This window comes from Mustela erminea, chromosome 17 (assembly GCF_009829155.1).
Source record: "Mustela erminea isolate mMusErm1 chromosome 17, mMusErm1.Pri, whole genome shotgun sequence".
Taxonomy (NCBI): domain Eukaryota; kingdom Metazoa; phylum Chordata; class Mammalia; order Carnivora; family Mustelidae; genus Mustela; species Mustela erminea.
The window spans coordinates 50,488,761-50,503,327 of NC_045630.1; the positions used below are offsets into that span (position 1 = coordinate 50,488,761).

The window sequence follows — 14,567 nt, forward strand, 5'->3', positions numbered from 1 at the left end:
GTTTTCTTAATAATCAAGATCAACTACCTCTGCTAGGATAAAGACTCCTTTATTTGCTTGATGGTTTTTGGGCACAAGAACCTCAAGGAAAGCAGTGGGTGCCTGTGATTTCAAATTTAACGTGACTCTGGTTTGACACTAGATGGAAGCATTCATCTTCTGGGATCCAAATCATTGAGAGTGATAGCAAATGGGGCCACTCCTACTCTAACCCCTTGGTCCCCAGGCCCATGTATTTACATATTGTGGGCATAGTACCATATAATGGTCATTAATTAAGAGTGTATTCTTTATTCTAGAAGATGACATAACTTCGTTAAAGGATATCATCTCAAGATGATGCTTCAACTGTATTATCACAAGATGATTTCATTGTTCCATCAGACTGGCAACATCTGGGTATCATGGCATGTGATATGACTCATGGATCCCATAACCATGTGCCCACTGCTATACCACCTTTGTTGTGAAGTAGGTTCTTTGATTTGATGTGATACAGGATTCTGTACCAGTGAATCAAAAACTGCAGGCAAAAATCTAAGCCTCCTAGAGTGGTACTGACTAAGACACTCTTGGCAAGAAAAGAAAACCTATAACCCAGATGATATATGTTGACTCAAGTAAAGATGAATCACTTCTTTCAGAGTGAAAGGAGTCCAATGTAATTAACTTGTCATGAAATGGTTGGTTGACATCTTTGAGATGGATAACACATCATTTGCTCAGTATTGGTCTCTTTTTCTTGATGGTTGGACTTTGGCAAGGACAATAACTAGATCAACCTTCATGAGTGGGAGTCCGTTCTTTTGGGACAATGCATATCTGTTTCTGCCACCATCACTATTCTATTGATGGGCTGGCTGATGACAGGCTGGCTGAGGTCAACTGGTACAGTTATTCTGTATACTTGGTTCTTTATGCTTTTTGTGTGAGCAATAATCTCCGCCAAGTGTGACCATGTGGTATCTTTACACCACATACCTTCATACTTTTGAACACTCTGGTAGGTCTACCCATATGCATCTCTCCTTGACTTTCTTATTCTCAATTTTCTAATCATTCTCCTTCTAGGCCCCAAACCACTAGCCAAGCCATTCTCTACTGTCCATAAATCAATGTCTATTCTAACCTCAGGTCACTTTTCTTTCTATATGGGGTAGATGACCAGGTACATCACTCCAAACTCACCACTGGGAGGAATTTATGTCTCTACTCTCTTTTAGGCCCACTCCTTAGCAGAACTGTATTCTAGTAGCAGTTCATCTTTAACTTATATACCATCCCAACACAAACTTGGTGCTTTTCATCCTCTGTAATATAAGAGAGTCCCAAGCTTCCACTGGACACATATGAGACCTCGTCATGTTTAGCATGGATTTACCATGTCCATCTCTGAGTGGCTGCTGTGGGGTCACCTGATTTTATGGTTTGGTGGTTTGATAGACCCGAGCTGCTTATGAACAACACTAACAGGCCTAGTCATAAACCAGGAGCTGGTTTATGGACTTCACTGTGTAAACCTTCACTGGACTGACTCTTCACACTTGTCCTAATTGAGAAAAGACAACCTGGACATTTGTTCCTCACATATGTCATCCATGTATAGAAATTGTGCCTCTGTCTGAAACTTCCTGCAACTGGGTAGCAAATTGGTCTAATTCTAAGGTTAAATTAGCAGACCCATTTGGCTCTCTCCCAAGACTCTGTACTCTGACCGGGCTGTATCTGTAATATCTTGGTCTCCACCTTAATATTTTTATGTTATTTCTCAAATAATCAGAACCTGGGTGGGCTGAAAGGATATTATTCTCCTTCAAAGAGACCTTTTCAAGACCCCTACACCTATATAAGATATTAAGCTGACATAAGTGCCTGCTCATGATGGGGATGTTATCTATGGGAGCAGCCACATGTGCTCTTTCCAGTTCTTTGCCTTTCTTGACTTGGAATGGTCTTGTTCTCAATCCAGTGTGCTCTGTCCAGTCAGGATTAGGGTTCTAATCCTAATTCCAAAGGGGGAAGAATGCTTTACCATCACTTGACTAATACCCTGTTCCTATGTGTTCTCAATGATTTACAGAATGTTCAGGGAATTTGTCCTTTTAATGTTTATCATTCTTTTATTGCTCTCTCTTCTCCCTCAGATTATGGACCTGCATCAAAGGGCAATAGGAGTGTCAGCCTCCTACCATACGTAAAGTACTCCATTTCCTCCACCCCCTCCCACTATTTTGAGTCCAAGTTTGTATATCTCTTTTAGGATGAATTTTTTCTTTGGTAGTTCTTTGGTCTCAGGAAAATTGACCCCCATGAGTTCACCCAGAGGGGTGAGCTTTCCTGGATGCCCTGAATTCACACTTCCTGTCTAAATCCCAGCTTAACCACAGACATGTTTCCAGGGCTGCACACCACATATTCTTGCAATTATGACTTTTACTTGGTGTTTGGCCTGTTTAAACCTCCAGGTATTTTTGTCAACATGGTATGTAGCCTAAACTGAGTCAAAGTGAGTGAGTAGAAAATACACATTGCACGGGCAACTTATTTTCACTTCATGTTTTTATCAGCTGCAAAATTTTCCATCACTTGTTCTTTTCCTGCTCCTTAGACCTCACCTCCCTTTTTGTGTTGTTTTTGGCATTTTCTATTCTAAGTTACATCTGAAATAAGCTTTTCACATATTGTTCTCATCCATAGTGTACATCCTCTGTTCCAGGCAGCTCTATCTCACAGAAAATCACAAGGTCAGAGAGATAACCTCTGCCTAATGTGGGAGCAAAATAATACTGAGCTGTGACAGAGAAATTGCCCTGTTTTTTTCCAGGATGTCTACAAATATCTTTAGATATGAAATAAGGGATTGTTTCTTTTTGAAGACAATACTATATATAGTGTTTTGAAGAAAATACTATATGTATATCAGTGTCTTTGCATTCATCAGGAAAAAATTCCCTTGTTACTCTAACAGATAATCCCCCAATCTCAGAGGCTTTTATTTTTCACTCACACAAATGCCGGTATGTGTTGCTTAACTGTACTGGGCTTGGTGATTCTGCATGCAAACCATATAGCTTTGCAATATCAGAGTCCTTTGCTTGTAGCAGTGTACACGGAAAAGAGAGAGACAATTAGAGTGTTTTCTTGTCAGCCCTGGAGGGGCGCTTATCCCTTCTGCTTCCTGGACAGAACTCAACTTTGTGGCCCTAATAATTTAAAGTAAAATATCAAGTTGTAATTCAAGGCAAAATAGCAAATTCAAGTAAAATAGCTACTGAGGAGCAATACCCAGTCAAATATTGACTGTATGGAAACATTCATAGAAGGTTCTATATTTGCTACTCATTGTCAGAGGACCTGGGAAATGTAGTCTTGCTGATGCTCAGGGTGAGGGCCTAAGGTTGGTGAATATGTAGGCAATCTCTATCACAACCTCCTAAAATGGAAAAGAAAAAAAACCCCACTATTTTTGGACAATAACAGCTAAAGTAAAATGATATTGAGTAAGTGATATTGAGTCAGTAAATAATATTAGTAATTAGTAGGACAGACATACTCTAGCCATTTTGGAACCCAATAATGCCAAATTTGCATTTATTTGGGAGTTACAGAGCTTGCAATTAATCAATGACATAGCAGTTCAGGACGCTTCTTGGGTTACTTTGAATTTAATCCACATTTTGTTGTGCAATCATCCTTTCTCTAGAGCCATATCCTTCCTCCAGGATAGAATTACTACTCGCATTGCTGAGTTCTCATAGCACACTGTTCTGTCTGTTGAGCTGGCATAAACCCCATGAATTCCACTGGTGCAAGAAGCAGCAGTAGGCCATGTCAGCCTCGTAGCATCTGAAGGAGAGGCAGGTATAATTTACTCTCACTGCTGCCTTTTTATTAAGAACTTTGGAAAGGAATAGATAGCACCCAAAAGAGTTAGTGATAATAGAATTTTCTAAAGGAGATAAACTTGATGTAACTTGATTGCCTAGGGGAGTTATATAAGGTGGTGATAGCACTTGATGACCTTTTAAAAAGTTGGCACCACATGGCTTCTCCCATTAGGGAGATGAAGGGGCACCAGTCCCATTTGGCTTTTTACCAGAGACCTGGAAAGAGCTACTGGGGAGATCAACTATCATACAATATTAGTTGTCTCTCCCCTCCCCCCTCTTATAATGCTTAGTCTACTTCACTATAATTTTTTGTTGTTGTTGCTCTTTTCCTTCCAAGAGCACCATGGGCCTTTCAGTAATTGCCAGCTCTGTCTTATCTGTGCATCCTGTCATAGGTATGGCTTCTGGCATATAGCAGGTGTCATTAACTGGTGAATTTATTAAGGAAGCAATAATTTAGGCTCTTCCAGAAATTTATAGTTGAGCCTAGGTTTCTAGATTTCTGACTTTAAAAACTACTGAGTGAGGAATACTTTGTGCTTCTTCCCCTCTGTTTTGACACTTTTAACTAGCCCCATAGATAGTATGAATTATAATCATTCTAGTAAAAATTGTGCCAAAGAACATTCTAGAAAGTATCTTATTCAGTTCTTAATATGGGAACATGTTCTACCTATACAATGGATCATTTGTAAATACTGAATTAACAGACAGATTTGAGAAAAAAAAGAAACACTGGACAGGCTTGAATACAATATGACTTTACAGTTAATGCAAGCTGAAAGTTTTAAGATAGAGCGTAGGGGTGCCCCAGTGGCTCAGTTGTTAGGCGTCGGCCTTCTGCTTGGGTCGTGATCCCAGGGTCCTGGGATCGAGCCCCACATCGGGCTCTCTGCTTGGTGCAGAGCCTGCTTCTCCCTCTCTCACTCCCCCTGCTTGTGTTCCCTCTCTCGCTGTCTCTCTGTCAAATAAATTTAAAAAAAAAAATAGAGCATAAAAGATAAGATGTGTAGAAAACATATGGATTTTACTGATTTAATCCAAACCCACTGCATTTTTACCATGTTTGGCTAGAATAGCAACAGAGAGTTTGGGGGAGATAAGAGAATATCTGAAAGCTACAAAATTCCTGTTTTTCTTTCTCTATCAAGAAATAATGGGTAAAAATAACTTCACCTATTTCAAAGAGTAAAGGTAGGAATGATTGAAACAAAGAACGTGCCAAGAGCGTGACCAGCTAACTGCAGGCCTCCAGTCCTCTTGTTTATCTCTATTGACGAGAAGTGAACACTAGAACATTCCACCCTTCACATAGACCCACCATCAAGTTAACAGCCAGGATTTCCATATAAGGAGGCAGAATTCCTGCCCCGGAGTCAATTTCGTCACCACTCTCTGTGTCCCTGATCCCCGTGGCGGCTTCTGTTTGTATTTGACAACCGCTTTGCCTGTCTGTTGGCCTGAATCCTAGACTTTGGTTTTGTCTCTGGTCTTTGAAAGGTGCTCTCAACGCTAGTGCAATTACTTGCTTGCAAATGTGTTGAGTCTCTTTGGTTCTTGGTTTTTGTTCTCAACCTGGATGATGGCTTGCGAGATTCGGTTTTGTCCAAGATGAAAGTGAGCTTTGAAGGAAAACTTGTGGAATGCTTCATCTGTAGGTTAATTAAGAATAAGCTGTTATCTATTGAAAGTACTACATAATTCATTTTGCACATGGAACTTCTTAAAAGCATATGTCTCAGTCTTCCCGCAATGCTCCGCTCTTCTATTTCCAAGTTATTTAACCCACATTTGTAACTAAAAGCCTCAAGGAGAACATGTTTAGAATATAGCCAGAAAGGAATTTGCTGTAACTTTGAGGGTCCAGGCTAGACGGAGGATAGGATACCCAGAGGTATCCTATATTGCTCTCTATTATTTGTCACAGCACATTGTTGACTGAGTTTTGTCTATTGACCTTCTCCTTCCCATTGCTTTGACTGCTGCCCTAGTTCAGGCCCTGATCTCTCCTGCTGGGCTAATAAAACTAGGTTCACATTTGGCTTTCGTTCCTCAATGATGGCTTCCTTTGGATAGTAAGGAGGGCACGTGTTGTGATGAGCACTGGGTGTTGTATGCCACTAATGAATCATTGAACACTACATCAAAAACTAAAGATGTACTAACTGAACATAATAAAAAAAAAAAGTGTCTTCTACACTAAATCTAGAATTAACTTTTAACACAAAGTAACCATGTCATGTTCAGAAAAAAGCATGAGATAATGGAAAGTCTTTGGAAATATATACACTTGGATTCAAATCTTGGCTCTGCTACTCACTAGTTATGTATACTTAGATAATTTTTTTTCAATTTTGTTTCTTTATTTGTTGATCAATAAAATTAGGTTAAGAGTGCTTACCTCAAAGAGTTTTGGTGTGGACTCAGCAAGTGATGTGTAGCTAGCATAGTGTCTGGCCCATAGTAGACAATCCAAAACAACAGCTATGTCTTACTCTTTTGCTTAAAATTTCAGTGGTTACCTACCACATAAAAAAATATTCATACTCGGGACGCCTGGGTGGCTCAGTTGGTTAAGCAGCTGCCTTCGGCTCAGGTCATGATCCCAGCGTCCTGGGATCGAGTCCCGCATCCGGCTCCTTGCTCCGCAGGGAGCCTGCTTCTCCCTCTGACTCTGCCTTCCACTCTGTCTGCCTGTGTTAGATCTCGCTCGCTCTCTCTCTGACAAATAAATAAATAAAATCTTTAAAAAAATAATAAAAAAATAAAAATAAAAAAATATTCGTTCTTTGGAGTGGACTATATCTCTTCTTAAAATATTCTCTAAACTATCTTTTTAGTTTTCCCTCTTACTCTTTCCAGCCACACTAAATAAATCCCTACTACGGAACAATTTTTTTTTCCTGATTTCCTGACCTTTTCACAGACACTTCGGTGTACTGAAGTGTCCCCACTTCTCTTTTCCCCTGGGTAAGCTTTACTTAATCTTCAAAATTCATCCTAATTACCTTCCCTTTGGAAAAAAATGAAGAAAATCAGCTAGCAAATATTATAACAAGTAGAAATGCATACTAAATAAAGGACAATAGCAAATACCTTTCCCGGAAGGACAAATCTAATGTCTAATGTGTTATTATTTGAATACTATTTTTGTTAAGAAAAGTTGGAGTTAAAAAATTCTTAGAAGTTACACGTTTTTCACTTGAAATGTGGGAAAGTTATTAAAGCATCATAAGGTAGATGTCCACCCTCATTTCTATCTTCTTAGATTCCAAGTTTTCTGTGATACGCATATTAGAAATAATGTAAATTAAATCTCAGGAAAGTATATTTGTTTCCATTTTTTAAATTAGTGAGTTTTATTTTATTTATTTATTTTTAAAGATTTTATTTATTTATTTGAGAAAGAGAGGGAGGGCAGGAGCAGGGGAAGAAGCAGAGGGAGAAGACTGCCCACTGAGCAGGGAACCAGTGTGGGGCCCAATGTCAGGCTTAATGCCAGGACCCGGATCATGACCTGAGCTGAAGACAGATGCTTAACTGACTGAGCCACCCAGGTGACCCTTTAATTAATGAGTTTTAAACCATACATATTGTTGACTGCCACTGCTTTAATATGACAACAGAAAACAACCCATGAGCTGAGATTCAGATGAAGCAGTTGGATTAGATTTCTATAAATAGTAGATGTCATTAGAACTAATCATATCACTGTGAATGTTTTGTTTTGTTTTGTTTTGTTTTTTGACAGACAGAGATCACAAGTAGGCAGAGGTGCAGGCAGAGAGAGAGTGTGGGGAAGCAGGTTCCCTGCTGAGCAGAGAGCCCCATGCGGGGCTCGATTCCTGGATCCTGGGATCATGACCTGAGCCAAAAGCAGAGGCTTTAACCTACTGAGCCACCCAGGTGCCCTGTGAATGGTCTTATAAGAGAGTCATACCACAGTAAAAAATGCTAATAAAAAAAATTGTCTTTTCAAGTATTTTTTAAATATCTTGAATCTATGCTATCATGATGAGTTTTTTTAATTTGTTCTTCTTCTTCTTTTTTTTTTATGAAGAGGAGTCTTAGATGTTTGTTTTGACCATCTGTCCAAAAATTGGATAGCTCTTTAACATGGCATTTTAACAAGACAAAGACCAGAAGCATTTATTTTATGACCAGAGTGTGTACTGGACAGTTGCACTTCTCATGCCTCACCCTCTGAAGGGCCTGGGCTGTGTAATGTGACAGTAGTACTGGAAATAGAAGCAGAGTGTCTTGTGTTTATATGGACTCAGTTCATGTCCATTAGACAGTGAAAAGAACTACATAGTGGTGGAAAGTTTTCAACAACATTTGTGGAAGAGTCATTCTGTCCAGGCCTTGAATAATTGGCTGGATTTTGAAAACTGGACAGAGGTAGGCAAAGGCATTTTAGATGGCTTGTAGAGATTAACCAAAGGCCTGGAGAGAGTGAAGGCCGGAGCTCATTCAAGAAAAGGCAATTAATCCAGGATGACATGAAGGTAAGGAAGTACCCAGATGGGGATTATGCCATCAAAGTCTAACTGGGAGTGTTTTTGATTCCAGAGGAAGAAGTTTGAACTTACTTTATATGTCATGGGAAATGCCTTGGTCAAATCCATGTCTCCGAAGGTGATGTTTGTGGCTTTCCAGAGGAGGGACTGAAGAGAAGAGGCTGGCAGAGGAAAAACAAGTCACATGAATTAATTAGCAAGCAACGAGAGCCTCCACCGAGGCACTGCTAACAGAGAACAAGTAAGTGGTGTGTCTCCTGCGCTCACTGGTGGGAAAAGGAAGATTGACAGAACTCAGTGATGGAATGAGTAAGGGAGAGAAATACTTGATTATTACTATTGTAAAACTGAACTTTTTCTAAGCCAGTCTTATTATATGACTCGTTAAACCACGGACTAAAGCTGACGGTGGGGCCAACTTGGATTCTATCCCATGGAAACTCAAGAATAATGCTTTTAAAATCTTATCTAAGTATTGCCCCATACCTTTCTTTGCTGTGGGCCTGATGACTGCGTAAGCTTGTACTGAGAACATCGATAGGGTTTCACTGTGGCGTGTGGACGGCTGATTATTCAATACGATATGGGACGATACAGATACGTAGGCTATGCCGGAATGTGCATCATCACGATATTTTTCTGTGCTCTGTAGGTGATCTCCACAGAGCAGTCTTATTTTCCTACTTACTTGACCTGTCGAGGACTGTCAACAGACGGGAGTGATTTAGGAAATGTATTCTGGCCGGTGGGGGGCAGTGTCGCATAGCGGAAAGAGCTCAGATTGTGTCATCTGAGAACAGTGTACAATCCCTGGCAAAGTGACTGTCCCTTGATCCCAGGGTTCCCAGCCCTGAATTCGCTTTAGAATCACCTGAGTTTTCTTTCTAAAATGTAGATTTTCTTCCTCTATTCCTTCAAGATTCTGACTCAGTCAGTTTGGGATAAGGCCCTGAAAAAGGAGGGGTTTTGCTGTGGTGCTAGTTGTTTTTTAAACATCCTCGGTGATTTTGATAGCTAGATTTGGAAACTAGTGACTTAGTGTGAGTCTCGGCTTTCACAGGATGGCTATGAGCATTGAGTTTTGTACACTTTAAATCACAATAAAATATCCATTGATAGTTGGATTACTTCTTGAAATAACTGTTCCGTCTCCTTTCTAAAGACTTCTTCAGTTTTTCATCAGTTTGAAGCTCGACTATACGAAAGCTTTATTTGTTTGCTTTTTTATGCATTGTGATAGCGAAGAGAAAATAATGAACTCTGTACGATAGATATACATAATACATAAATATAGGATTAGTGGCGTGATTGTTTTAGATTTTGAAGAGATGATAGGAAAGTAGAACACCCCTGTTTGAATTTTTGTTAAATGTGAGGCATAAATACCAGTTTCTAAAAATGGCAAAGAAACATAAACAGAAATTGCTTTTAATAGAAAATTCATTTATTATCGACACTGTGATAGTTTCATGTACAAATAAGTTCTGACTTCTCAGTTTTAAGAGCAATAGCTTACATTAAATACATTGTCCTTTCCTTCATCTCTTTCAAGCAAAAAACAAACAAAAAATATAAAACACCAAAAACCCTTACAAGCATCAAGAAGAGCAACGGTGGTTTCAAACACATATTTTCCAAATAGCCATCCAAGTTAAAGGGATTGCAGCCGTTCAATACAATCTCTATATAATAATATGTAGCATAAATATCAGTTGACCTTGAAGCTTATAACATGTTGTCATCAGTTTCAAAAACTTCATTCACAGTTTCTGTGTAACTGGAGTTACCCGGCCTTCTCAGTTCTGAGGGATTTTCTGATATGTCCACTGTTTTTTATGACAGTACTACAGAATCTCCTTCCTTCTTCTGTACCTCGGGTCTCAGCTTGCTTATGTGCCTTCAACCCGAAGCCTGGATAACTTCCGTGTTAATCCATTTTGAGTCATTTGTTCTTTCCCTGGGCCTGTGGAGTGACTCAAAAGGACCAGGTTGTTCACCCATGGAGCCATAACCGGCACATTCCTCTGTCCTTGATATAATCTTCAAATTCTCTCTAGCCAGGATCTGATCACTTTAGACTATTAGCCTGAAGTTCATTCAGAAGATTCAAGTACATATTTGATTTGAGGAATCTGGGGTAGGAGTCCTTTTCCATAAGAGTATATATAATTTTTTGGGCTTCATCAAAACACGTGGGGGTTGGTGCTTTAATCTTCTTGGCTGTAGCTTCTCGAGTGTGAAAGTCAATATTGATCTGGAAAGAAATATTCACTAATTAATACATGCTTCCAATGTATTGCATTTTATGATGTGACCGTGTTTATTGAAACACCTTAAGACAATGGGGTTAAACCCTCATTTATATCAGTTCAACTTTCTTTAAATGCCTACTCTATACTAGCTGTATACTAGGTGTAAAGGAGGTAGAAAGAACTCTCACAAGAAATTCTTTGTTCCAAGCTGGTTCATCATATGGTCGGGAGATGCAAAAGAGGCAGACATGAAAATTTTAATTATCCATATAAGGTGATACATGCATCAGAAAACGTGATCATTTAAAATTTATATTTTGTGTGGCTGTCTTTTGCTTGAGCCAAGAATACTGAACTGGAAGGTGGGTATACTACTAACTGGAAATATTTCAGCTGCTGTAACTGTATGTATTACACTGATCTGTGTTTTCTCCTCAGGTAAAATGAGCTGACTCATTAAGGACATTCTGACATGCAATTCTGGCTAACAACACTGCTACTCCTTATCTCATCCCTGTCAGGTTAGCTAATTTTGCAAAATTGATCTTTTCATTCTACTGCCTCCAGATATAGAAAATTAGATTATTATTGCACTGAACTATTGAACATACCTTAATATTTAGCAGTGAAATTATGATACTTAAGATCTAATCTTGCTATGTCTGCGGAATGCTATTTCGGCATCTAAGTTCCTTTACACATAAACTGATGATAATGAAGATAATACTCACTTGTTTAGCAGCATCTGAATGCACAAAGGCTTTATATATTTTCTCTGCTTTGCAATGCAAAAGATGAGACTCCGTTTTTTTATAGTCTTCACAAGCCAACCAGAACTCAAGGTTCTCCTCACTGAACTCAGACTTTAGGAAATTTCCAAAGACATCTTGACCAACTAAAAGGAAAGGGTGAGGGGTGACATAATTAAATTAATTGAGCCAATAAATGGATACCTTAAAGAAGAAATTTGCAAGAAAATCACTACTGTGTTGTCTAGGCTCAAAGGTAAGAAAGGACTAACTCTAATAACTGTGTCATAATTCATAAAGATGGGAAGACCTCAGAGATTCCTTCACTGATAGTTTATCTCAGACCGGATGAACCTGTCTGTCCACAGTACCACAGTTGCTTAGTGATGACTACTGCACTTTGCTTCCATCTGCTAATTAAGTTAAAATTCTGCTCTTGTGATCACAAAGCAATCTCTTTTCTTATAAATACCAACTCTTAGCCAGACTGTAGAGTATTTTAGGGAAGCAAACATTGATGAAGGTCATTAACATCATGTTCATTATGTTAACAAATATAATTCCCCCATCCAATGCACATTAGCCAGAAAATGTGCTGATGTCCTGATTCTATTTGATGGTTTACTGAGGTTTTTAAACGGGCCACTTCTATACCCTTTATTTGTTTGGCTGGATTGTAAACTAAGTCAGATGATAAGAGGGATGAACCATATTGAACTACTTGACCCACCCCCAGCAAGGATTCTTAACAGTGTTTGTGGGGAGAAGGAGATTAAGTTCATCCTTTAGATAGAGACCACACTGCTCATGCAGACCTGAGCGAGGTCCTACTCCAAGAGACTTGCAATGCCCATGATGAGGGAGAGGCAAGCTGATTCCATTCTTTTCCTTCTCTGATCAGAAACTCCCCACAAGACTCTGCTTAAAGATTCTTTTTATCATATCTATGTTATCATGTATCATGTTATATAAAATGCAATTATATATTGCATTTCTCAACTTCCTTCAAGGCAGCAAGGCACGGTATCCTTGTTTTTTAAATACTTGGTACTTCTGAAATGCCCGCCACATAGAAGTAAGCTAAATGAGTAAATGAATGAATGAATGGTAAAATAGTGAATTGACGGGATGAGTCTTCCTTCTTACAACCACCAGCTACAGAAACACTTTCTACAGGTAGCTTTCAGAATGGCAGCTCACATGTCGAGCTGTTTTGTTTACATTTAAAAACTAAACCTGAAACTTGAGAACCCCAGTATAATTTTAAATTTGGCTCCTATAATGATCCATGGAAATACCTAATTGTCTCAACAAATTTGTCTGAAGGACAGCGACAGAACTGAGGGCTAGATCAACCCTACACTACAATGAGGTATAATATGCTGAAGCTCTTTGTGACTACAGGAAAACTGGAATACAACTTTTCACATGCTCTTCCTTCCAGAATACTATATTTTAATGAAGTCATTCAATCTCTTACTGTATTGAGCTAAACCCAAAACCATCTCGTAGTTAATCATACTTACTTTGGTTTGCAAGTAGTTTTTCCAGAGATTGAGACCATTGCATTACTTCATTAACAGAGAGTCTGTCAGGGACAAAATTACACAAATTAGTAAAATATTTTTGTGTGTGTGTGTGTGTGTGTGATCACACATGAAATCAGAATGGCTGCTCTATTTTGGTAACTCCATGATTGAAGATTCTAGTTCTATATGTTTTATTAAAAGTTATCTACAAGAAAACAAAACTTCCTTTAGCATTACTACAGTTATGGGGCGCCTGGGTGGCTCAGTGGGTTAAAGCCTCTGCCTTCAGCTCGGGTCATGATCTCAGGGTCCTGGGATCCAGCCCGACATTGGGCTCTCTGCTCAGCAGGGAGCCTGCTTCCTGCCTGCCTCTCTGCCTACTTGTGATCTGTCTCTGTCAAATAAATAAATAAAATCTTAAAAAAATAAAAGAAGTACTACAGTTATGAAAATATCTTCCAATAAAATGTGAAGAAATCTACATCTTCTCTAACAGTGTAGCAAATAGCAGGTTATCCACACCCATGCTTGTACTTAATTTACACTGGTAGTAATATAGTCTACTCTCATGTGGTTTGTTACTTAAGAGAAACAAGGTCCAATATGCACAGTATTAATCACTTGCTCCAATAGAGAGATAATGCATAAGCTTTTTAAAAAATGATAGTTTGGCATATAAGTATACATACATGTGTTTGGATTTAGAAGGTTTAATTCCAGATTCCAGGTGTGGGATCATAGATCTCAGGTACGCTTTCACGTCCATCCCACTACAAAAGATACAAACATGAATATTTGCATTTCTTCACTTGAATACATTTTATTTGTGCAAGGAACATGAAATAAACTTCTCTAAGGAACAAGGCAATAATAAAAATAGCTGCTACAACAGTTTTCTATATTAAGATGGAGTTAATTCTTATAAGCCAAAGTCTGTAAAAATTTCCACATTATTTAATGCCCTATCATGATTAATTTTTTAAATCAACTGAATATACTAATATATATTTACATATGCAACAGCTAATCTCTCTGATTGAATTAACTAAATGCTCATATTTTCTTCTATTCATTCTCTATCCCGTCTGCCACTAAAGATAATCTAAGTCAAAATTCACAAAGTGAGCCACAGAATGAACTTACAAAGTCTTTGGCCTCTTCTTATGTGTTTTATCATCTAGAAGTGAATGATCAGTTTCTTTCAATTCCTTTGCATTAGTAGAGAAGAACATTCCTGGCATATTGTCTAGCCTTGGCGTGGAGATGGTTGCTGCTTGCATAGTCCTCACTCGGCAAATATCTGCTCGTCAACGTCTCTGCTGCTTTATATAGTAAAAGCAAACCGGCTCTTGCTGTTCAAATGAGTCTGTTTATCAAGTGATGTTACCACAGACACTGGAAGTTCCCTCTTTCTTGGTGTGTTATGACGTGGATCTTGAAAAAAAAAGAAGCACACAGTGATGTCTTGTGGTTGAAACTCAACCAAATGAGAATAGGTCACTTGATTAAAAAGAAAGAAAGAAAATTAAGCATACCGAGGCACACACACATATACCACAGGTCTAATGTAGTAGCAGCATCAGTCTTGGGTTGGAGGGGATCCCTGTTTCTTCATGAAGATTGCACA

General features: G+C 38.8%; 1 protein-coding gene and 1 long non-coding RNA gene across 3 annotated transcripts in view; one reads left to right on the top strand and one right to left on the bottom strand.

Annotated features, from left to right (window-relative positions):
* Positions 1-11,400, top strand: part of LOC116576034 — a 59,466-nt gene extending 48,066 nt beyond the window's left edge. For both annotated transcript variants that reach the window (XR_004280030.1, XR_004280031.1), the window contains exons 3-4: positions 8,463-8,651; positions 11,101-11,400. This is a non-coding gene — a long non-coding RNA (uncharacterized LOC116576034). The remainder of the gene's footprint in view (positions 1-8,462; positions 8,652-11,100) is intronic.
* Positions 9,837-14,281, bottom strand: RGS1 (regulator of G protein signaling 1). Its single transcript, XM_032317759.1, has 5 exons — positions 14,084-14,281; positions 13,630-13,710; positions 12,938-12,999; positions 11,394-11,557; positions 9,837-10,664 (listed from the first exon to the last, which is right to left on the bottom strand). The coding sequence occupies exons 1-5, from the start codon at positions 14,218-14,220 to the stop codon at positions 10,479-10,481; spliced, it is 630 nt and encodes a 209-aa protein (XP_032173650.1). The 5' UTR covers positions 14,221-14,281; the 3' UTR covers positions 9,837-10,478.
* Positions 14,282-14,567: the final 286 nt, after the last annotated feature.

Excerpts from the sequence above, each read along its gene's own strand:
- RGS1 (XM_032317759.1), bottom strand. The coding sequence starts at position 14,220 with ATGCAAGCAGCAACCATCTCCACGCCAAGGCTAGACAATATGCCAGGA. Across the intron at positions 13,711-14,083 it reads AAGAAGAGGCCAAAGACTTT|TGGGATGGACGTGAAAGCGT; the intron begins GTAAGTTCATTC and ends TATCTTTTGTAG. Across the intron at positions 13,000-13,629 it reads CCTTCTAAATCCAAACACAT|ACTCTCTGTTAATGAAGTAA; the intron begins GTATGTATACTT and ends TGTCCCTGACAG.